The sequence below is a fragment of the Perognathus longimembris genome, chromosome 7 (assembly GCF_023159225.1).
Source record: "Perognathus longimembris pacificus isolate PPM17 chromosome 7, ASM2315922v1, whole genome shotgun sequence".
Classification (NCBI taxonomy): domain Eukaryota; kingdom Metazoa; phylum Chordata; class Mammalia; order Rodentia; family Heteromyidae; genus Perognathus; species Perognathus longimembris.
The window spans coordinates 79,203,112-79,228,356 of NC_063167.1; the positions used below are offsets into that span (position 1 = coordinate 79,203,112).

Here is a 25,245-nt window from a genome sequence, read left to right on the forward strand (position 1 = left end):
GTCTTCTGCCAACTAGGATTATAAGGTAAGAGCAACCAGCACCCAAGTTAGTCTTTAGTTGTGCTAAAATATACAAGGTATAGTTTTCTCCATCAGTTTTGGAGACAAGTGGTAACTATACACATAATATTTGTTCAAAATCTACAATTCTGTTGACGTTATCCAAGAGAACAAAAAATGAGGGCATCTTACGTGCTGTACCACAAAATCAAAGAGGTGACATAAATATGGGATGTTTCATCCTACTAAACACTACATAGCTACTTCAAACAACTAAAAAGTCCCTAGAAATAGATGCATTTTATTTACTTAGCTAGCTAGCTAGCTAACTATCGTACTAGTCCTGGGGCTTGAACACAGGGCCTCTCTTTTCTTGGTAATAGGTAAAATTTAGAAGCATAATTATTTAACATGTTGAGGCCTTATTACAAATTCAAGGATAACATTAAGGTTTTCCAACTCTGGAATCTTCACTAAATAGGAGTGCAGAATGACAATGCAGAATTGTATAAACTAAGCAAAGAAGCAGCATTGATATTCAATTATGCTCGTATTAAATACTTAGCTTTCACAAGACATACTTTTTTAGTACATACAATTACCTCTACCATTCTGCAAAAATGTCAGTTAAACCTTTAAAGTGTAAATCTTCGCTTCTGTGTGTTTACCAGCCCAGGTTTACAGCAAATTGTGGGGAAAAGGGCTGGGGAAGGGAGTAAGCTATTTATAAATTGGAAACCCTTTGCATTTATCTAGGAATATAGATATTGTCAATATATGATTAAATTACTGCACCACTTTTCCTGGTGGATTTGTATGTTTATTGCTTCTTTCTTTTAAGACATTTATCAAGGTCTCACAATCCGCTTTTATTTCCTGAATAAACTCACATGTATTAAAATGTAAGTGTCTTGCTTGTTTGATATATGTCATTTGCATTAATCAAAACCCTGAAGCCCCCAAATTTCTTGGTGTACATACAATTCAGAAACAAAATTATCTAGTAATAATTTCTCATGGATAAGTCAACATTTCATGGAATATATCCAACAAGTTATCTTTTTCAATTTTCCTGCTGAATTTTAGGGGTAAAGTTGGAGGAAACATTTATTTTTGGACACATTTGACTCTATTATCATTAGCAGCCTAAGAATTATTTTCGGATCCTCTAGTGCTCACAGGAGATATTATCTACCATAAAGTTATGGTAGTTTTTTCTATTGGGTACTGGTGGTACATGCCTGTAATCCTAGCTACTCAGGAGATTTCAGGATCACAGTTCAAAGCTAGTCCAGGCAAGAAAGCTGGAAGTGGAGATGTGGTTCAAGTGGTCAGGTGCCAGCTTTCAGCAAAAAAGGTAAGAAAGACCCAGAGGCCCCGAGTTTAATGCTCAGTTTCAACATGCATATGCTCTCTCTCTCTCTCTCTCTCTCTCTCTCTCTCTCTCTCTCTCTCTCTCTCTCACACACACACACACACACACACACACACACAAACACACACACTAATCAGGGTCAGAAAGTATGCTTAATATGTATAAAGTCCTGGGTCCAATCTATAGACTGACACATGCACATAGACACAAGCACAAATTTACACACACACATGCACACACACCTACAGTAAAAGTAAGTAAAACATTAGTCAAAGCATTCTGAAGTATGAGAGTAGGAGTCATTTGAAATAATGACAGAACAAAAACACCCCCTAAGCATTTGTTGTGTGCCAGTCTCGAAGCAGTACTATGAGCTTGAGGAGAGATCTGTCCATCTGTGTGGACTGTGTATCCAATCAGGCAAGGCCCTGTCTCCTGAGGTTCTCTAGCTAAGTGAGAAAGAACTATAAGTAGAATGGAATAGTAACATAAAGACAAGGATAGGATGTGGGGACTCAGAACAAAGGGCTTCAAAGGAGCCCAGAGGGTATAATGTAGTGTTAGACTGGGAGACTGGGTCTTGAAGAAACCTTGGAATGTTTGGTCTGGAAAGAACACTTGGAAGTTTGGCAAGTTTGAAGGTTCAAAAGCAAGAGAGAGCATAGAACTATGAGAAGTCCAGCAGGATTGATCATGGCTAAGGTTAGACAAAGATATGACAGAAGCTGGGACAATAATTGGTTTGTACACTGGAGGCCACGAGAAGATTTATATATGGGAATCTAATCCCTTCTTCATGTTCTGGTTGAAATGCTACTCCTTCATTCAATGCAGCTTTCCTTAATCCTTCCAGTGACAATTGATCTTTCTTTAGAGAGAGCTCCTAGAGCACTTTCTTTTGTATCCCTCAAATTTTCTATTGCAAAAGTGATGGAGTAAAATGAGGAGGAAACATAGATAAAGATAGCAAGAGATCTATTTCCCATTTTGAAACTTAGCAGCAGTTTATTGGGGCATATCTGTTAACCTTATTCTTATGATCTATACATTCTGGGTTATGATACCAATAAATATTTGTCATGCAAAGTCATGAGGATATGAACACGACTTTAGAAATTGGGAAGTGTTGCTGAATAGTTCCTGTGGGAATATACACTTTATCAGGGTACAGTGTACCATTACTGTAACCTTAGCTACTTGGGAATCTGGGGCAGGGTGGGGGACAGGGCTGGAATAAAGTTCCAAGTCAACTTGGAAAGGAAAGCTCAGGAAAGTCCATCTCCACAGAAGGAAACTGGGAGTGGTGGCTAGTGTTTGGCATCATTATTCCCCAGTAATGAAAGAAAGTCTAGCATAGACAGATGGAAGTTGGGATGTTCTCCAAGATGGGGAAAAAATGAGTTCCTATCTCAAAATTAACCAGTGAAAAAGAGGGCTGGAGGTATAGCTAGAATGTTAGGGCACCAACCTGGCAAATGCCAGGCCCTGAGTTCAAATTTCACCTCCTCATCAAGGAAGAAAGGACACACCTTTAAAAGAACCATGATTTAGTGTCTAGGAAGGGCAAAAGACGAATATGCTCTGGTTTGGAATAAAAATGTTTCCAGAATTTATATGTTGAAGGTTTGGTTTACCATTCCCTGTTGTCATTCATACATCTTGTACCGTGTCTGTCATGCACCAGCAACTAAGTTTTGTTCTGTTTTTTGTTTTTGGTTTTTTTTGTCTTTTCTTTTTTTGGTTCTGGGGATCAAATCCAGGACATTGCACTTTCTAAGCAAGTGCTTTGCCACTGAACTACATCCCAGCCCCTGTTTTGTTTTTGTTTTTAAATTACAAGTAGACATCAGGCTGGATGCCAGTGGCTCACACCTGTAAACCTAGCTACTCAGGAGGCTGAGATCTAAGGATCTCAGTTCAAAGCCAGCTTGGGCAGGAAAGTCTGAGACTCTTATCTCTAATTAATTGCCAGAAAACTGGAAGTGGCACTGTGGCTCAAAGTGGTAGAATACTAGCCTTGAAGGAAAAAAAAAAAAAGCATAGGGACAGCACCAGGACCTGAGTTCAACTCCCATGGGGGACTAAAAAAAATAAATGAATGAATGAATAAATAAATAAATATAGAGACTACATGACTTTATACAAGGCAGGAGAGCAGGCAAGGAAAAAGATGTGCAATTGTGTTGACAACCTGCTAGCACTAATACTTCAAAGTTGCTCAATGGTTTACTTCAGGAAAGTCACAGCCCATGTTTCATTGATGACAGATTCGCTGATGGTATCAGCAACCTCCTAAACAGATTTCTTGCCTCTGCTTCCCTAAAAGATTTTTAAAACTGTGCAGAAAAAAATTAGGGTACTCTGCCATGTAAAAATGGAAAAGGCATCATTACAAGCACTGATAGGTGAAGGATGGGTACAGAGGTGGCTGAGCCTTGTGTGAAGACAAAAATACAAATGATGATGTGGACAGACAATACATCCCAATGTACCTCCACCCCTGTGGATCAGGTTTTTAGGGTCCAGCACAGTGTATTATTAAATAACGCTTTTATGCAGCCTATCTTTGTCTTAGTTCTTATTTTTGTGGGAATATTTTAGAAAGTAAACCAATAAACAAGACTTGGGCTTTTTAAGATTAAAATTCTCAATCATAATAATTCATTAATAAATAATAATAAACATCACTACTTTTCATGGTCAAAAAGTTTTAAACAAGTTGATATTAAAGTTTTAGAATGCTCTTTCTTTCTTTTTTTTTTTTTTTTGGCCAGTCCTGGGGCTTGGACTCAGGGCCTGAGCACTGTCCCTGGCTTCTTTTTGCTCAAGGCTAGCACTCTGCCGCTTGAGCCACAGCACCACTTCTGGCTATTTTCTGTATATGTGGTGCTGGGGAATCGAACCCAGGGCCTCATGTATATGAGGCAGGCACTCTTGCCACTAGGCCATATCCCCAGCCCCTTAGAATGCTCTTTCTGATCACTGAGATAAATATATTCGTCATCAGTCAGTTTGCTGAGCATCTATTTTGTACTAGTCGTGGCTGCAGCAGAAGGACTGTTACCAAGACAAGTAAAGGTTATAAATAAGGCAGTTTGATAAGGCATGCCCTCCTTAAATTTTTTTCCTCCAACAACAATTAGTATTAAGATTTCTAGTAATTTATTTCAATCTACATTTTTCAAAACCATTTAACTCAAAGCTAAGTGCAAATGTCCTATAATCATCCATACCCAGGAGGCTGGGATCTAATGATGGAGGTTCAAAACAGGCCAGAGACACAAATCTGAGAGATTTCTCTCCAATTAACCAACAAAATCTCCAGAATTGAATGTATAGTTAAAGTGGAAAATGCCAGCAGTGCATGAGAAAGCCAAGACCCCAGTACAAGCCTGATCACAATACAAAGGAAAAAAATATAAGTCAAATGTGATACAATATTCTATATCAGAGTTCAATGTTTTGAAGTCTTGAAATTTTTACCTAACTATATTTATTGATTTCTCATTAGTTGATATTTGTTAAAATAATCAGAGACGTTAGACATCAACTATTGCCTTTAGAAATGTTACCAATATTTGTATTTCCCCTTTCAGGACTATTTTTGGCTCAGGAACTCAGTTTTAAAACTCAAATTCCAATAATTATTGGAACCAATGATTCTTTTGTGAATGACTAACATTTATGCAATGGCCTTCTAATTTTTAAATTCCTTAAATTAGTTCAGTGACTCTTATACTCCTGCAAGTTTGGAATCACCAGGAGAGCTTGTTAAAACACACTACTGGGTTCCAAACCCCAAAGTTTCTGATTGAGTTCTTCTCAAGTTCACCCTAGAATTCTGTGCATCTAATAAGTTCCCAGGTGATGCTTGCTGGTGGTCCAGCAACTGTAACTTGAAAAAAGATCTGTGTTATAATTCATCCTTGGTGGTTTAGCAGATATGCATGAGATATGTACATATGTGTGTGTGCACGCACACACACATATATATACATACACATATATACACACATATGTATGTGTGTGTTTTTCACTAATAGTTTTGGAGAATAGAATGTTAGGTTATTCTGACCTTTTGTAAATCTGAGGATTTTCCTCTCACGCTGACATATGAATATCAATTTAGATGTGTGTTCTTCCTGTCCCCTAAAAATAGACTCCAGTCCATTGCCCATTGCCATTTCATTTTGTGTGACTATATCTGTGGCTAGCTCAATTCTCTGTTCATTCTTTCAGTGAAAAAAGAAATTCTTCCACCAATGGGCTAAAAATACCTTAGTGGTTTTTTTTCTTTTTCTTTTTCTTTTTGACATAATCAGTGGGTTATTTTAAGCTACTTGAATCTCAATGTGCTATTGTTATTATTTAAGAAACCGAAAAAGATTAAATGTATGCTTTTCTTTCTGGGTTGACAAATGAAAACTGTCTGTAAATAAGTTACAACATAGAAGTGAGTTAGGATGACAGATACGAGCAGGTCCTCAGGAAATACTAACTCCTATTCATTTTTAATGATTCTGTGCTCACCCTCATGTAGTTTCCAACCTGAAGAACTCATTTCTAGACTGTCTGGACACCACATTTTTTTTGCTGATTCTGTTTTCTCTCTCCTTTGTCTACATTTTCTGCTTTTGTGTGTGTGTGGTGATCCCTAAGGTCGCCAACCATTCAGTTTTCCAGCATCTTAACTTTCCTATCCCTACAATAGCATGAGTATTACTTGTAGTGTATGGTTTTTCTTCTTCACTACTGTTCAACTTCCTAGTTATTTCCCCTACTCATTTGGTACATTCTCCTTTTAGCCATTGCCAAATGTCTTTCTGCTTTTTTCCTTCTGAGTTGGACAAATCCCCTTTACAGAGTTGAAAATAGAAACATGGCCGCTCAAAGAGAAATGACTTCTAGCAGATTTTCACAGGACTTTACAGACCTTCATTCCTTGTTTTCTAACATGTTTTATAGATGGGATTTATGTAAAACAATGGAATTACTAAGGAACAGATGCTAAGAGGTTAAGAGTTGGATTCTACTTGGACTCACCTCCAGCCACCTCTTTGCTTTCAGACAAAGAGGGAGAGATGGCAAGTTGTGTCTAACCAATGACACCAAACCAATACCATTTGTGTTTGCTATCATTAGTAAAAGGTGAAAAGGCACGAATATCTACTAGCTTGGGGAGAAGTATGCAGAATCCATCAGAAACAAAAACTAGGTCATTTATAGGAACTATTTATCTTATCAAAGTTCTCTTTCTTCTAGTTTTAAATAACAATTTTGGCTATCTTACACTGATGGAACAAGGCAGGGGGAGAATTTATTGTGACATTTCCATTCATGCACTGTGCATCCTGATCAGTTTCATTCCTTCTATCATTTTGTATTACTACCTCTAACTCCTTGATTTTAAAACAATTTCATCAAGTTCCGTTGTTTTATTTTATCTATGTATAGAAAGAGCTTCCATCGTATCCAGCCTCACTCACTTTATTTGCCTTCTCCACCTCCCACCTTTCCAACAGAGCCTGTTCTAAGTCCAGACATTCATGTTTTTTAGTATGCATCAATTTGTGCCAGGGGTTTCACCATGATATTTAAGACATGCTTGTATTTTAACCAGAGTTAAATTAGTTGGTTAACAGCTTTCATTGAGGTTCATTAGGCCATGCACATATTTGAAATGTGATTACCAGAGCCATTTGAAACATACTCTTCTGAGTGCTAAGAATTAAACAGAAGCCAGGTGCTGTCAACTCATGCCTATAATCCAGAACTAAAAGTTTACTTAAATGTTAGAGTTCCAACTATGAAGGAGCAAGGCGAGCAGGGGTTCAAAGGCCTGAGTTCAAACCCCAGTACTGGCATCAAATAAAGGAATCAAACAGGGATTTCGGCACATCTGTTTGGTGATGAAGGACATGACAAAAGCAAGAAGAAATGTTCTCAACAACATATTAAATATATGGAGATAGATTCTAGAAAATTCCTTGAACTCAGCTTTGAGTACATAAATTATTTTTAGTGAAGGCATACTAATTAGAATTTCTCACTATAATGGTTCGTCATCTGTAATTATTTTATCAAATTAATTTAGAATGTATCCTGTTGGTTTTAATTCAGGAAAAGTGAGAAACGAAGGTTCTTCTTTCTTCTCCTCTCCCCCATTGTTTCTTTCCTCCTCCTTTAAAAAAAATCTCATTTAAAAAGAACTCAGTATAAATATTTTTGTATTACCTCCTAACCCAGCTTCCAAATCTCTCTCTCTTTTGGCTTCCTCTAATGAAAACGTGCCAGGTCTGAATTACTTCCTGGTGCTTTCTGTGAGCACAGTGGAAACTATAAAGGAGATGAAAGTTGCAGGGAAAGAAGATGAATGGACTCAGAAAGAAGGTGAGGCAGGTGCAGGCATACACATGTGTGGAGCTGACTGAGGAATGAAGACACAGAATGTTTGTTTAAGCATCACGATGGCCTGAGCACTCGCAGTCTATCCAAGTCAGTAAAAAGTCAGCCTATTTACTGTTATAATGATGGCAGCTTTCTTTCTAGCCAGACCTGCATACTTCAAGTAAAACACCTGAAGTGCTGCTGTTATTTTTATTTTTTGGAGAGAAGTGAAGAATTTTATTGCAGGGTACTGGTGTCGGCTCATGCCTGTAGTTCTAGTTACTCAAGAGGCTGAGATCCTAGTCTTGATTCCAGTCCAGCCTGGGAAGAAAAGTTAATGAGCCTCTTTATCTCCAGTTTAACCAGCAAAAAGCCAGAAGTATAGGTGTGGTTTAATTGTTAAAGTGCCAGTCTTGAGTCTAGAGTGGAAATAAATATGTCAGAATATGACTGAATTCAAGTGCCAGAACTGGCATGAAAACAAACACATACAAAAAAAGAAAAGAAAAGAAAAGAATTTCCCTTACGCAATATAGAAATATAGATAACATGACATTTTTAGCAATGGTTATGAAAAGTTATCCTCACAGATTTTCCAAAACGAGATATCATAAATGTTGCCTGGTAAATTGCATCTGTAGGCTTTCAGTCAAATTCTACTACATTTAGACAGAGATTTGCCATAACAGATAGTGGAGGAAGACAATAGTAAAATTATGTGGCAGTTTATTTTTTTAGAGACATATCTATGTCTGAACTCAGAGTAGAACAGGTCTCTTGGTTATGTAAAGTCTGGTAAGTTCCCTAGTCATCTGGAGTTTGCATATATGGTGTTCAATCAAATATTAACCATACAAAGATCACATTATGCAAAGGCCTTGATATCCCCTATACCAGATTAAGAAGCAAATGCAGATGAGAGCATAAATACCAGATTCTTAGTAGTACAAAGCCTGCCATCATAAAATTTCAATTTTTTTTACTCTCTAGTTTCTTCTTAAGATATATTTTATTTTTCTTAAAAAGTCAAAGAAGAATGCAATTGATGCCACACCTTACTGTTTAGCCATAACATGCCATATTTTTACAGTTAACAAATGTTTTCCAATTTTCTTTGGTATAGTTATACTAGTTTGTAAAGTATAAGGTATTCCGACAAAATAGATAAAATTTTGTGTGACGTTTTAATCTAGGAATTTATACAGTATATATATATGTGTATATATACACATGTGTATATATACACATATATATATTCATTTGTATCCAGATATTTTGTTAAAGAATGATGTTCCAGAAAAGTTATGCTCACATAGAAATTTATGAAAATTGGACAACATTAGGTGGAGAATTTGATTGAGAATATAAGTATAGGAAGAATTTTATTGGGAAAATATGTATATAAAAGTTAATGCTGTTATTTAGAGATCATTAATGCATTTTAAAATGAATAATGATAATGCTATTTTGGTTCCGATTTTTAGCATAATGACAGAGCCATTTCATTTTAAGAACTGCTATTTGCAGAACATTGAGAGTCAGGCCTAACTCCTTAAACTTAGAGCTAAAATTTATAAAGCCTACTTAAAATGAGTAAGATATAGACAGTTTATCATTTTTGAATTGTAGGATATTTGTAAGAATAAACTTTTGAAGGCCATTGAAAAAATGCATGTACAATCATTAGCATATTTCCACTGAGCACCTGACTTGAGTGAAAAAGCTAAAGGTCAGCACTCAGGCCCTGGGTTCAAGCTCCAATACATGGGCACACACACACACAAACACAGTGTGTCAGGTAAAGTCAAGCTGGTCTGACTAGCCCCCTATGTCTCTTTTATCCACATTATAACCCTTCTCAACTCTTTTGCACCATCTTAGATGACTCCAATTCAAGCATCAGGTAGATCCTCTGTGTATCAAAGGCTTGCTATGCACTGTACTTCAGCACTCCTTGAAATTTAGGATCTGTTATTGCGGCTGCACACCAAAATGTCTATCTATCTGAAAGAAAGCAGAAAAGCACAGCCATACCTGACCAATGGCATCACAAACCATGAACATGACTTTGGGATAGTCTCAGGGCTAAGGAAGGGATGCTGTGCTCCGCCACACCTTACCCCTACAACACTGCCACTTTTCTTCTACTGGTGAAGGAACGCCTTTTTGTCTGGATAACAGGAAAGTAGTCAATTAAGAGAGAAGAGCAAAGGCAATCACTGTTGTAGTCTCCTAAAGTTTAAGGATAGCTGAAAAGAACCATGCATGGCAGGACTTCTGGAAGTCGAGTTCTTATTCTGTTCATCAACATTTTCACAAAGTTAAAAAGAAAAAAACACCAGTCTACGCATAGGAGTTTGATTTCACCCTGTCTGTTTCTTATATCTATTTTGTTGTAAAAGGACTATCAGTAGTCATAAGTGGTCTGCACTCATTTTCAAAAAAGATTCTTTATAAGAAAAGAATAGTTGGATTGCCATATTTAAACTTAAGTTTAAAGAAATACCTCTGAACCTATGTATGCCAAGTTGTTTCAGATTCTTAGCAGGGGTCTGAGATGACTCATTTTATTTATACAATATTCTAATTCTCTAATATTGCCATAGATCCAAGCGTTTGGCATTATTTTGAACATAAGATGTAAACTAGAACACTCTGACAGGAGCTTTTATATATGTATTGTTCGCAAAGTGTGGTTCCCAGAGCAGCCTGGAAATTAGCAGGACACCTTCTCATATCCTCTCAGACTTCTGCATCGGGAGAGCTGGGGAAGAGTTCCTGCCCCCTGGGACTCTCTCCAGCTCTGAGTTCTGATGCATGCTGGGGTGTGGTACCTCCTGTCCCCAGAAATCTCACCTCCCCTTTAGATGAAAGCTCTCAAGCAAAACTTGACTGCATTCTATAAGTCAAGTAATATGTTCTTCCAGGTGCCGGTGGCTCATGCCTGTAATCCTAGCAGTTTACGAAGCTGAGATCTCAGGATCCCATTTTGATGCCAGCCTAGGCAGAAAACCTCTGAGAGACTCTTATCTCCAATGAAACCTCAAAAATCTGGAAGCAAAGATGTGGGCCAAATGGTAGAGCCTCAGCCTTGAGGAAAAGAGGTAAGAGAAAGTGCCCAGGCCCTGAATTCAAGCCCCAGAACCATCATAAAAGAAAAAAGAAAAGAAAAGGAAAGGAAAAAGTTCCCTTTAACAACATTAGTGAATCTTGATGTATTAGAGTCATGAATATAACAAATTGTACAAGAAATGTACCCACTGCCTAACATATGAAACTGTAACCCCTCTGTACATCACTTTGACAATAAATAATTATTCAGAAAAAAATAAATCTGGAATCCATAAATTGAGTCAATCTATTTGTTTTCTTATATAATTGGGCTTTGTTTCCAGCAGGCTTAAGTATTTTCAGTTACAGAGAGACAACAGCATTTGGCTTATCCTCCAGATGAGTGCGAAAAATGTCTTGGCTTTGCAGTTGGACAGTATTGGGGAGTCTGACCTACTGCTCTAGGAATTAAGAGGACGAATGGTTAAAGACAGTGAGGAATCTCATTCTAGTCATGCCTTGCACTCCTAATTTCCCTTTTCAGTGTTTGGTCTTCTTCCTCATTTCCTTAGGGAGCTGAGTGATTGATAGCCTAATCCAATGACTGTATTACAGCTACCTCAACTAGGACTCTTTCCCTTATCATTAGCAGTTAGCCTATGGTTAAATTCACAGCTCACTGCGTGGTACTGCCCCTGAGATTTAAGGGCCTGGCCTTTAGAAAATATTTAACATAAAACTGAAATCTTGACACACTGAGAACTCAGTTCTCTGCAAGTATTCTTTAATTAATCCAATGTACTGTACCATTGTTCTGTATGAGATGGTGACATGGCGAACTGTTTCTGAGGCTTACAGAGATGTATAGTCCTAAATTAAATAGCCACTGACATGTACACACACCAATCTTCTTTAGTACAGTAGATACACATGAATCTGTGAAGATTTAAATTCAGACTCAAACAGTGACACAATACTCTCTGGTTTTACTTGCATAATAGAAAAGTTTTGATTAATTTCAGGCTTGAAATCATTCTTTATGGAAAAAACACACACAAAGAGGGAAGAAATTTAATAATTCATTACCACTACTGCAAAGGTAAGTTTACTTAATATGTTTGTCAGAGTCCTCAAGTTTACAAAGTATATCGAATATTTTCTTAAGAACAGATACAGATATTCATTTATTTTTTCCAATTTTGTACAAATGAAAAATAAATACCTAACATCAAAATATCCATGAAATTGTTGTCTCTGAAATACTGCTTGATTCTATTATCTAAGTGCAAGACAATAGTTATTCTAAAGCACCCAAGGAAAGAATGTAGACCTTGATCTATGCTTTAAACCTTTGCCCTTGCTCAGCCCGTTGATGAGCTCTAAGCGTCTATGAATATGGCAGCTGAGTCCCAGATGAAAAATTATGCATCTCATAAACTGCTATTCTGCTGAAATGTCAAGCCAAGGCAAGGCTGTACCTCAAACTCAGCACTTGGCATTTTCCTTCTGTCTGCTTTGTTGCCATCAAGCAAACATGGACAGTGAGGATTTGTGTAGGGCAGGTAGCAGGCGAGCTCACTGTCAAAAATCTATTATTAGGGCTCTGATCTCATGCACAGTGAACGCAGGCTAAACAGTAGGAAACTCAGTCTCCAAGAAAGGCAATATAATGAGAAAGGGGGTTCTTTGTCAATCTGTACATGAATATATTCAAATGAACATTATTTAAATGAATTAAACAATATTTAGACTGGTAAGCTTCTGGTGACCAAAGCGGTAATTTATTAGGAGAATTATAACTCATTATTTGAGATGCTTACTTTTTGATCAAGCTGCAAATATACTACATATCTACATTTGTATAACAAGGCCTTTCATAATTCAATCTGCAAAACTTGTGATAGTCTACAAATAATTTTACATATGGGAATAGTGGAACAGAAAATTAACAATATTTTGTTATGCACAGAAAACAGTAAAAGAAAAAGAAGATAAGTGAAGATTAAATGAAGGCTTACCATTTAATTGTTTTTTTTTTTTTTGTCTGATTCTTCACCATGTTTTAAGATTCAGCTAAAGTTCATCTTTCCTGGGTTATTTTAAACATCTCAGTGTTAAAACCTCAGATTGTATTGACAAAAAATGGTTATAATAGATAGCTTAAATTTTGTGACAGATAGTAGGTGTGTTTTTCTGAAAGGATTTTATGCATCAACAATCACAGGATTGACACATAAAAAATATCAAGCCCATTAAGAATGACTTCATAATAAAAAGTACCAAAACTGTATTTTGTGATCTAATTGCAATGTGAAATGTAGAAACTAAAAGTTATCCTGCCAAAATCTCCAGTTGTTCACATGTGTGAAAATAATTATTTAAAGCAAAATGAGTTTCTAATCCATACTTTTTTTGATGATTATTTTAGAGAGGGAGTCTAGCAAACTTTTTCTGTCTGGCTGCTGTTTCTTCAACCTCAATCCTCTGGAACTGTCTTCTAAGTAGCTAAGATTACAAGCTGAACCATAAGCATTCAACATTTTTTTTTAAGTTAGAACATGGACTTACTTTTGTGCACTTTGTACTCTCACCTCTACCATAAGCATAGTCCTACAAATTACTGGTAAATGTAACTTACACCTTTTTTTTGTTGGTATTTCTTCTATTAGTTTTATAGTGAAATCACCTTTAAGAGGCTTATAAGTACATTTGCCATATGATAAAAGCTGTTATAACACAGTTAGATTTCAAATTGGTCATTATTTCCTTGTAGAATATAAGAACCGTGATGGAATGTACCAGTATAATTTATTCCAAAATACACCACCATTTCTTACAACTATTGTAATGTACTTGGGATTAATAAATGTAGAATAATAAGAGATCAAAATTTGAAGGTCACCTTTAAATGAATGACTTACAGATCACTTACAAAAATACATGAATCTTAATATGAACAAAACGTGTTCTAGAGTTTTCACTAATTTTCCACACAGTTTCAAACATTTAAAAATCCAGACAAAATTTCTTTCTTTGGAAACATTGGACCAACTTTGGTCAATAATATAATTCGAGACAAGGAGTTCATTTTAAGCTTGCCGAAGTAAACTGTACTGAGCCTTAAGTATTATTTAAAGTGCTTGTACAAAACAACTCCAGACTTTCCCTCTGTGTGTGTGTATGCATTTGTATATGCACCAACAGGTATAGGATAGGATAGGATAGGACAGGATAATGGTGTTACAGCAAATCCAAGGAATGTCCCTATCCTTCATTAATAAAAAGCACTGAACACAAGAACAGTAAAACCCCTTCAAATGAGTTTACTGCCTGAAATGTACTTGATTAATCTTTTCTCAATGTGGCTATACCTGAATACAGTTTATTCTAAAGAAGTCACTTGCAAGATAGGCGCAGCTTCAGTTGGCACCACACAATTCACCTCTTTAAAATAATCTGACCATAGGGAGGATTTCACGTGAAAATGTCACAGTGCCGTGGGATAGAGGTGAAGCAGAGTAATCAGTAAATTGGGCTCTATTAAGATCCTCTCGTTATTTGAGGAAAGGTCAGTGAAACAGTCAATATTTTAAACAAGAAGGACTGCCAAACTAAATAAATCAAGGAAAAGAAATGAGTAATTCAAAGACAGTGAAGTTGAGATTTTTCCCAATAAAACAAATAAAATCAACAAATATGTTCTTTGCTCAATAAAACAAACAAAACAACAGCATCAGCAACAAAGAATGAGATCTGTAGGATCATAATTTGAAACCAGCCCTGTCAGGTTAGTCCTGTAGCTCATCTCCAAAATAGCTAGCCAAAAGCTGGGCTTTTGGAAGTATGGCTCAATGGGCAGAGCACCAGTTGTCGATGAATAAAGAGAGCAAGATTGAAAGGCCCTGAGTTTAACCCTGCTATCGACAATATACTAACAAACGATAAATTTTACAACATGATACATACTTCTATATATTACATAGGTAAATGAAAAAAATGTGATCAAATAATGCTTATTCCAATGATGAGCAAATCCATCACTTTTTCTTATCCTATTTTTGAATGACAGTTATAATACAACAAGTTTATTCCATCAAATACTCGAAGATTCGGAACCAATACCTCAAATATACTGCTCTGGAATTTATAACAGACACAATGAAATAAACCAAACAATACTCCTTAGCCACCTTACCAGGGACCATTTCTGGCCCTTATTAGCTAATTCATCATAAAAGAAAATGTGCTTGCTTTCCAGAAGCAGTGAACTGCCCCAGGATCTTCCTGATTTCCCCATTTATATAAACAAAACCCTTATTTTCAGACAGCAGGAATAGTATTCTGAGAAAAAATAATAAAGATTGAACAATGATCTACAGAATATATTGAAAAGGAACAGTATCCTTATCTGGCAAGACAAATTATGTGCTCTTAGATGACTATCTAAAACTGAATGTTCTTTACATTTGGCTTAAAAATATACTATTGGCCAGGTGCTAATGGCTCACACCTGTATTCTTAGCTACTCAAGACATTGGGATCTGAGATTTGACGTTTACAGCCAGCCCCAGAAAGCAAATCCAAGAGATTTGTATCTCCAATTAACCAATGAAATGCCAGAAATGGAGATGTGGCTCAAGTGGTAGAGCACCAGCCTTAGGAGAATAAACTAAGCAAGAATGAGAGGCCCTGAGTTCAAGCTTCAGTACACACACACACACACACACACACACACACACACACACACACACACACACACCATGATTCAAAGAGATCTGAAAGCTGGCATTCTAGCATTCTAAGAGAATACTTGGGAAAATTATTAGCACCATGCTCTGTTAAGTCTTTTTCAAATTTTGTAAAAATCATATGTAGTGTCTTTTGTTTGACTTTCTATATTGAAGCAGCATTTGAAGTTCTTATATCCATATTTGAGGAACTAGGAGTAGAATATGGTCATTTTCATATTTTAATTATCCTTAAAATTGTAAACCACCATGTAACCCAATTGTACAAGGCTGTTTCACTGTAACTCACTATGAAAGAACTTTGTTCTGAACTTGCTTCTGTCCAAATATATATTATCATTGCCTGTTTAAACTGCTTTTCAGATTCGATTACCTTCCATACTAAAGCAAGCATTGCTTTTAAAGGAGAAAAACTGTACTAATTTTGTTGGAATGGAGAAAGGCTATTTTCAAAACAGATTGTTTTAATGTGAAGGGACTTAATATAGGACCTATTAGAAATGAGGTACAAGCCCTTTAAAATGTTAGGGACTTTTCTGTGCTTTAAAATGAAGGTTCTACCTCAGCTTAGCTGGGCTTATAGCCCAAGTGAATATTTATATGTCAATTTATAAATCTTACAAATAGAGTTTTATGGAAATGGTTATAGGCCCTGAGGTATAGCTGGACTTGCTTTCAGGTGCTGCTATAATTTTCAGTGTGTGTACTCTTAAAGACTGTAACACAAAAGACGTTTTCTAATGCTGTAATTTCGTAGTTTTATTAGACTGAATTATAGTCCAGGAGAATATTTAGAAATTGCAGCTTAAATGAGAAAATGTGAATGGTGTTACTTATATAAAATACTACTGCAATAGTTCTTTTATTAATTTTTAATGCTCAGCCCCCTCTATGACCTCCTTTATTCTCTTGCTGTCAACATGGCAGGCTGGAAAAATTGAAATGGGCTGACAGAAAACATAGTTTACGTGATAGCCCAACTCAGGAGTCTTTTGACTCTTTCTGAGCACTTGCTAACATAGACTGCACTCTTTGGCTTTGCAGCCATAGTTAAGGCCTTGGTGTAATCTCTCCTGATAAAAGGAGAGGGATGTACAGATGCTGTTTCCTCTTGTTGACACTGTGAGGCAAGCATTCAATTAAAAGCAGAATATAACCTTTTGTTGTGTGTGGTGTCATGGCTCAGCGTGGACAGAGCTTTAATTGTGTGGCTCCAGCTCCTCCCAAGAGAACATTTTGGTCTGATTCGGCAATGCTTTTTTTGAACAGTGGGATACCAGGGCTATGCTATGTATATTTACCACTTTCTCTATCACCAAGGAGACTAATCCTCATACCGGTACAGTGAAGAACCTCTCAGCATTGTCTTTGCAAGGCCAAGTTCATGTTGTCACAGCAACAAAATGCGCAGGGCAAAGAGAATGAAGGGGACCTTGGGATGAAAATTCTCTAGGCTTTTCAAATGAGAAATAATGTTGCAAAGGTGTGAGGTCTGCAAGTTTCTTGTGAGATGAAGCTTAAATGAAATGTGCTCACAGTTAGCTTGACACAGTTGTGAAATCAAGGGTTATTTTCTGTTTTTCCTTTCTTTTTTTGAAGGTAAGTTGTAAAATTCTAGGAAGAGAGGAAAGTCATTTAAGACCATGTATGATAATTAAAGTAATTTGAGACTATGAAGAAGTATGATAATTAGAGTGATGATATTTGTTTCCCTGGAGAAGCCATTGTACTAGTATTCCCTGATAAGAGGAAGGGCATGAGCAGAATTTGTGCAAGTATCCATGGCTAGTATTCTCCCAACGTGCACTGACAGTCAGTGGAGTCCTCACATGCAATCTCTTCCATCTATCATTGCTATTATCAATATTGCCCATCTGTGAGTTCTAAGAATTTGAGATCACAGAAGATGCCATATTCTGATTTGCAACATGACCGCCTGCTATTTCAGCAACCTCCGAGGAAGCAGAATTGAAGATGACAACACCTACCTGACACTCCTCCGTAGGTGGTCTGCTTTCCAATGCCCACTGCCGGCCAAGGAGTGCCATCAGCTTTCAGTCCCATCAGACCTGAGACAGTGTTGGTGGCTGTCACACCATCAGCACCACCTGTGAGACAGTGAGACAGACGTTTGTCTGCATTTCATCAAGAAATATCAGTTAAGTGAAGTGAGCCAGACCCAAAGAAACATGGAATCTATGGTCTTCCTCATAGGGAATAATTAGCACAGGTTTAGGCTAGTCCGAACACATAAGATGATGCTAAGTGGAATGAACTCCATGTTATAGAAACGACTGTTATATCACTGTTGTAATTACTTTCAACATGCCATGTGAAACCATAGCTTCTATTGTTGATGATCCTCTTGTATCCCCTTCCTGTGGTTGTACCTGCACTATCACTGTATCTTATCTGAGTACATTGGAAACTGTGTATACTGGTATTAGAACTAGGAAAGTGAAAGGGAATACCAAAATCATGAGACAGAGAATAAAAAGACTAACGACTACAAAAGCAATAGTTGCAAAAATGTTTGGTGTAAGCCAACTGAACAACTCATAAGGGGAGAGGGAAAGGGGGAGGGGAAAGGAGGGGGGAGGTAACAAACAGTACAAGAAATGTATCCAAGGCCTAACGTATGAAACTGTAACCTCTCTGTGCATCACTTTGACAATTAAAAAAAAAAGAAATATCAGTTAAGACTCCACCTAATACAACCAACCCAGGAAAAGCCTACACTTGCCCTTCCCTTGAGGACTTTTCCTCTCCTCAAAAGTATATCCTAATTTAACTCTTGCAATTATGCCCCAAATGCTAGATTTAAGTTTTTTTTGTGTTTGTTTTTGTTTGCCAGTCCTGGGGCTTGAATTCAGGGCCTGAGCACTGTCCCTGGCTTTTTTTTTGCTCAAGGCTAGCACTCTACCACTTGAGCCATAGCGCCACTTCTGGCTTTTTCTATACAGGTAGTCCCGAGGAATTGAAAGTGGGGCTTCATGTATACAAGTCAAGCACTCTACCACTAGGCTATATTCCCAGCCTAGATTTAAGTTTTAATACACATCATTTGATTTTTTTCACTTACGGGGTAGATTTATCAGTTCTAATGTTTTGTACTGGGTATTACTGCCCATGTAATTTACAATATCTCTTTAAGTCAAGGTGTGATTTCTTATGGCATATAGCATAAGCGCATATGATTTATCAAGTCATGCATGGACTGTATGATTTATGAATGCAACAGTGTTGAGTGTGTATTTAAGGTGATGTAATAAGGACACTCCCAAGAAATTTCACAGTGTAGCAATTGGCATCTTTTTTATCCACCTCAATGAAGAGTCAAATGCTCTTATTAATTGAAATATTATGAGTTCTTTAATTGGGGAGCGGTCTGCTGTAACTGTAGCTTTGTTTCTTAACTTATTTGCATGTAAAATAAGGATCTATTAGAAAACATTATGGATTATCTGTTGGTTTGTGTTTTTGTTTTGTTTTGCTTAAGGCTAGTGCTCTACCACGTGAGGCACACAGTTCTGTTTTTTTTTTTTTTTTTTTCGGCCAGTCCTGGGCCTTGGACTCAGGGCCTGAGCACTGTCCCTGGCTTCTTCCCGCTCAAGGCTAGCACTCTGCCACTTGAGCCACAGCGCCGCTTCTGGCCGTTTTCTGTATATGTGGTGCTGGGGAATCGAACCTAGGGCCTCGTGTATCCGAGGCAGGCACTCTTGCCACTAGGCTATATCCCCAGCCCGAGTTCTGGTTTTTTGATAGTTGGAGGAATGAAACTTGAGCACTTTTCTGTGCAGACTGGCTTTGAACCACCATCCTCAAATCTCAGCCTCCAGAGTAGCTAGGATTAAGGCAAGAGCTGTGGGTGCCTGGCTTCTAAATTATTTTGTGACTCTACGTCAAGGTTTGGTGTCTGTTTATTAGCTAAAGTACAAGTACACTCCTCGTGAGTATTTGTGAGACATATTCGATGAAATATTTTCTCCTAAAATTAATGATACACACATCTGTCTATAGAAAAAAAAAGCATCTTTCTGTATGGCTACATAATTGATGCTAACACATAACAGAGCAACTGGTACAAGTCTAGGTCTTACCTTCCTTGGCTGCTCTTGCGATGCTTACAATATCCGTGACATTTGGGGTCAACTTGGCAAAAAATGGGATCCGAACAGCTTGCCTAACCCAGCAGCAGATGTTTCGTACCAGCTCTGGATCCTGTTCAAATAGGTTAGTTAAACATAGAATATAATTAAAGAATTGCAATTGAAATGTGTACCAGCATCACAGCAAAAGCCAGAGATATGCAACACAAATCCAACTGGGCAATGAGGCTTATGATACATTTCTCAAATTCTTCCTCAGTATTACACCTAGGCTCATTAGGGAACTGAGGTTAGCACACTTTAAGTGAACCATACATTTGTAACCTTAAAAGTTACATTCCTCTAGGGAGTCTTTGGAAAATAAAATTACAAAAAATGAAATGGAAAAGAGTGTTTCTAATGACTCACACCTGCAATCCTAGCTACTCAGGAGCCTAAGATCTGAGGATCATAGTTCAAATTCAGCCTGTGTAGGAAAGTTTAGTCTCCTCCATAAAGCCCTTGAGACTCTTATCTCCAATTCCAGCAAAAATCTGGAAGTGGAGCTGTGGCTCAAGTGATTAAGTGCTAGCCTTCAGTAAAAAATTCTAAAAGATAGCAGCATCCAGGCCCCAAGATGAAGCCCCAATACTGACACTGAAAAAAAAAAAGTGTAATATTAGAAAATGAAACAGAAACTTCTGGTGGTAAGTTCAGGAAATATTCCAGAATTTCTAGTGACTTCATGTCTAACAAAAGATATATATTTGGATGTCTGACTCCCAGGGAGTGGTATTGAATCTGAAGCCTTATGTTGTTTTCATTAGAAAGTTAGTCGCACTGAAGTGTGTCAAAAGAAAGTCTAGCAGTGACCTCACCATCCATCTAGATGTGAAATATATACATGCTAGAAGGGATTTTAGCCTTGATCACACCTGCTCAGATGAGCAGCTTTAGCTTCCCTTTGTAAATGTTAGATCGGTACAGCCATTTTTACTCACTTACTTGAAAGAATTGATCCAAATGATAACAATGAAAAAAGTATCAAATGTTCATTTTTAAAAGCAAAGAATAAACATTTTCCCATGGCTATTTCCTGTGATTTCGTTTCTTCAACCTTCAATTTTCTCATGGGACAAGAATCATTTAGAGGGCAGAAAACCTATTCTTTCCATTTAAATAACTTAGCGGTGGTAATTCTTTGATTCCAACACATACAATAGTCTTTTATTTTCTTTCATTACTTTGAGTGCCAAATTTATTCTGACAGTTGCTGATAATGTGCTGTGATAAGGTATGCAATTGCAATTAATTATTGAACCTAGCAATATTATTTTGGTGAGTTAAGTTTTTTGAATAAAAGAAAAACCTAAGAAAATATAGACATATATTTTAAACTATGAACTTGTCAATAAGTCTATCTGGAATTGATATTTGTGTATTTAAGAAAGTGTCTGTTTGCATTTTAACCTTTTAAACTCTTTTGAGATGAGATTTCTGATGTCATAACCTTTAGAAAGAACCTTTTCATTTACTTTCAATGTATCTTGATCTGTCATCCTGCATTCCTCCAAAAGTTATGTGTTTATTTTCTAAGATACTGAAACGAGGTAATTTCTGTTGCTTGTTATCATTCTCTATTCAGCAAAACTTAATACTTTCAACAAGAAATCTTTGGCTTGACTTGTTCCCTTTTCAGAACAGTAATTTCTTCATTAAACATAAATATTAAAAAGTGCTGTATGGTAGGCTCTACGGGGCTGACTGTGCATTATGAATAGTAAAATCTGGAGACTTAGCTGTAGGAATTCTAACTCATGAAAATGGAGATCTGCCCCATGCAATGCTCATGAAAAATTTATGACCACTGCATAGACATTACACAGGCAGTTGTAAGTTGGTGATATTCATTTCTAAGTTATGAATTTCCACGGGACTTAGCCTAGATATGACAGTAACTCTAGCTGATAGGAAATGCATGTCCTTTGTGAAAGCCCTCTTTAACGTAGAATTTGACAATAATTTTAAGATCACTTGAGTTGCATAATACATGGAAAGCAGCCCAGTAAGAATTACTGAAACAAATTTAAAATATCATTTGGTTCCAATAAAGTAAACACTAATAACCTGACAGAGCTGCTAAGTGGTTTATCAATACTATTGACCAACATGTCTTTGTAATTTACTTTTTCTTTGTTGTTGTTGATTTTTTACTAGTTGACCATTTTATTAAAAATATTTTTATTGTCTTTAAGTAGTTTTACAAAGGAGTTGTCATTCAACAAAGCAGTTGATGAATACAGTACATCTTGATCAATGTCACCCCTTTCAACTTTGCCTTCCAACTTACCCCTTCTGTCATTTTTAAAAATTTTATAGGGTATGTACTGGATTTTTTTATTTAATAAGGCAGTTTATGTATATAGTGCATCTTAATCTGTGTAATCCCTTCAACATTTTCATCCCCTTTTAATTCATCACTTCCCTTATTTTTCTATTTTATGGTATATACAATGAATCCTTGATTGCATTCTTCCCCTTCCATCTTCATTCATCTTCATTCTCACCTTTACCTTCCTCCCCTCTCTTACAAGTACCCACTTCCAGGAAATTATCTTGTTGGCTTTGATTTAGACTGCCTAAAGCATTATACTATTTGTACTCTCCATAGAGCTTATTACATTTCAGTTAATTCGTTTGTAACCACTTTCACACTTTCATAACATCCAGTGTGCTAACTTGTAAGTTTATAGGCACAATCTAGCTACCACAAATGAGGGAAACCATGCAGCCTTTGTTAGTTTCTTTTAGTCTTTGTTTAACAACTGGAATTTGTTCAAAGACTTATTTTAGTTTCCTAAAAACATCCAGTTCCTTAGTAACCATTATTCGCTTGACTCATCTGTCTCTATTTTGAGATAGCGTAATTGCACCCTCCTTTGGTTGTACAAGTTGTTCATCAGTGTTTTCACCTTCAGTCAGCTGTCGAATAATCACCACTGCCAGCTGAAACACAATTTAATTACCTGACAATTGTCCTAACAATTTCTGACCAGCACTATTGTGAAAACTGACTTTTTATCAATTGCAAGTGTTTGGTTTTTTTTTTTTTTTTGGTTGTTGTTGTTGTTTGCTGGACATTACCAATAAGAAATATTATAAAACAAGAATACATATATGGATGATATGACAAAATAAATGTGTATATTTTGGAGAATTAAAGGATATCCTGTAAACATTCACTTTTCTCAGTGTTTTTATATTTTGATATAAAACAGTTTAAATAGCAAAAGCAGTGATTTGACTTCTTTTTCTTGTAGGCCCAAGACTTGAACTCAGGTTCTGATGGTTTTGCTCGCAAGTTAGTGCTCTATCTACCTGAGTAATGGCTCAACCTCTCACCTACCTTTGACTCTTTGAGGAGAAAGAGTTTGGTGCCCTATTTCAGGCTGAGCTCAAATTTTCTTTGTGGCTCAGACTATCCTTCAACAATAACTGGGATTACAGGCTTGAGCCAACACACTTGATTGTCACTTGGCCTTCTTATATTCTGATGATAGCTTTAAACAGTATGTTCTGTGTTTCCTGACAAATTAGCTTTTAGAAATCTATTAAAATGAACAATTTGCAGACAATTTCTAATTCCTTTCCAATTTTTCAGGGCATTAGCCATACAAAAGTCACTATTATATCTCTCAGAAAAACTGAGTCCTTAAAAATATTGTGTATGCATTTGTGTGTGTGCGTATGTGTGTGTGCCATGTGTTCATGCATATGTGTGTGCCTGCTCAACAACTGTTAACTCTTTCGTTATTCTTGTAAGCATCAGAAAAGTTCTGAGCAACAAAATGGTTTCTTGTGATGGGAGTGTGAGGAAGGTATTATTATCAAAGGACCCTGAAGCTCTTATGCAAGTGGGTGACAGGCTTGAGGTGCAAATGGTATGCTTTAGGATACCCTGTGAGGTAAGAAACCAGATATAGAAGGTGTTGAATGGGGGTGGAGAGACAGCAGAGTAGAGACAAATTTGACAAGTTTAAAAATATTTATGGAGAGCTATCTACTGATGATTGCAATTAATGCATTCTGAAAGAAATTCCTATGAAAACCAAATGACAACAATCTAGATTGTTTACTGCATAAAAGTGACTGCTTGTGTGTTGCGTGTGTCTGTGTGCAACTGTGTGTACATGTCAGTCCTGAGTCTTGAACTCAGGGTCTAAGCACTGTCCTTGAGGGTCTCCCCCAACCCAGGTTAGTGTTCTACTACTTGAGCCACAGTTCCACTTCCAGCTTTTTGGTGATTCATTCGAGATTAGAGTCTCACAGATTTACTTTTCTTCTTGGCTGGCTTAGAACGAGATCCTTGAATCACATCCTCCTGAGTAGCTAGGATGATAGGCATGAGTCACCAGCACCCTGCAAAGCCGGATGTTTTGAAATCTTAAGTTCTGAATTCAGGCCTTAGGCTAATTTCTCACTACTGTACCTTCCATGTCTCTAGTTGGGCATTTTGTAGGAATTCTTTAGGAATGCCCCATCTTTCTGCATTTGAGGCCCTCCAAATGACCTCTTCATTGAGAAGCAGGCTTTGCCATCATGGTCCAAGGGCATCAGATCTCCCTCCTTCCCTACCCTTTACAAAGGAACAAGAACAAGCAAATGAGGCTGCGAGCCTTTCTTGATAAGCTAAATTACAAGTGAAATTTTTGACTTGAGAAAACATTTCTCTCCAATTTACCTGGTAATTTTCACTCTGTACAATTCTTTCCAAAATGGATTTCTTAGAAGCTGGCATTTCAGTGAATTCATGGATTTTTTTTTTTACCAGTTATAAAATGTTTCCCACTAAGGAACTCCTAAGTCTTAATTCACATGACATGACAGGAGGTGGCTAGCATTTTTATTATGCCTACTTTTCTGATAGAGAGGACCAGGACCCAGAAGATCAATCTGAGCAGCTCTTCCATCTTCTTAATTTTCTTTCCCATTATCATGTTCTAAACCATCATCTTCTTTAGTAAAATTGCTCCCTAAAGTGAAATTCAGCTGTCAATTGTAAACTCGAACTATAAAAGGCTCTTACTACATTTATACCTGTAAGACTAGCTGTAGCTGCAGACTAATAGACAAAATGGATGCCTTTATTCTTCTATGTCAATAAAATAGGGCAGAAAAATTTAAATACCATAAAACGTATTAGGGAAGGCAAAGACAGTAATGGGGATGTTTTTCAATTAATTTTTGTTTTAGTATGGCTTTTTCTTTTTCTGCCTTCTAATGGTAGTATAACCATTTTGGAAAAACACTTTGACAGTTGGCTATAAGGACAAATGTCCTTATTAATTGAACTATATATTCCACTCTATCTACACAAAGCCATAAAGAGACCCAGGCATTGGTGGTAGCTCATTCCTGTAATCCTAGCAACTCAGGTGACTGTGATCTGAAGATTGTAGTTCCAACCAAGCCTGAGCAGGAAAGTCTGTGAGACTGTTATCTCCAATTAACTATCAAAAGCTGAAAGTAGGGGGCTGGGGATATAGCCTAGTGGCAAGAGTGCCTGCCTCGGATACACGAGGCCCTAGGTTTGATT

At 36.9% G+C, this 25,245-nt stretch overlaps 1 protein-coding gene across 3 annotated transcripts in view; it reads right to left on the reverse strand.

The window, feature by feature from the left end:
• The window catches only part of Dpyd (dihydropyrimidine dehydrogenase), a 706,501-nt gene that overhangs the window by 168,581 nt on the left and 512,675 nt on the right, over positions 1-25,245 (reverse strand). For all 3 annotated transcript variants that reach the window (XM_048352019.1, XM_048352018.1, XM_048352017.1), the window contains 2 exons: positions 19,662-19,782; positions 17,550-17,669 (listed from right to left, as the gene is read on the reverse strand). In XM_048352019.1, the coding sequence (XP_048207976.1) occupies positions 17,550-17,669; positions 19,662-19,782 (241 nt within the window). The remainder of the gene's footprint in view (positions 1-17,549; positions 17,670-19,661; positions 19,783-25,245) is intronic.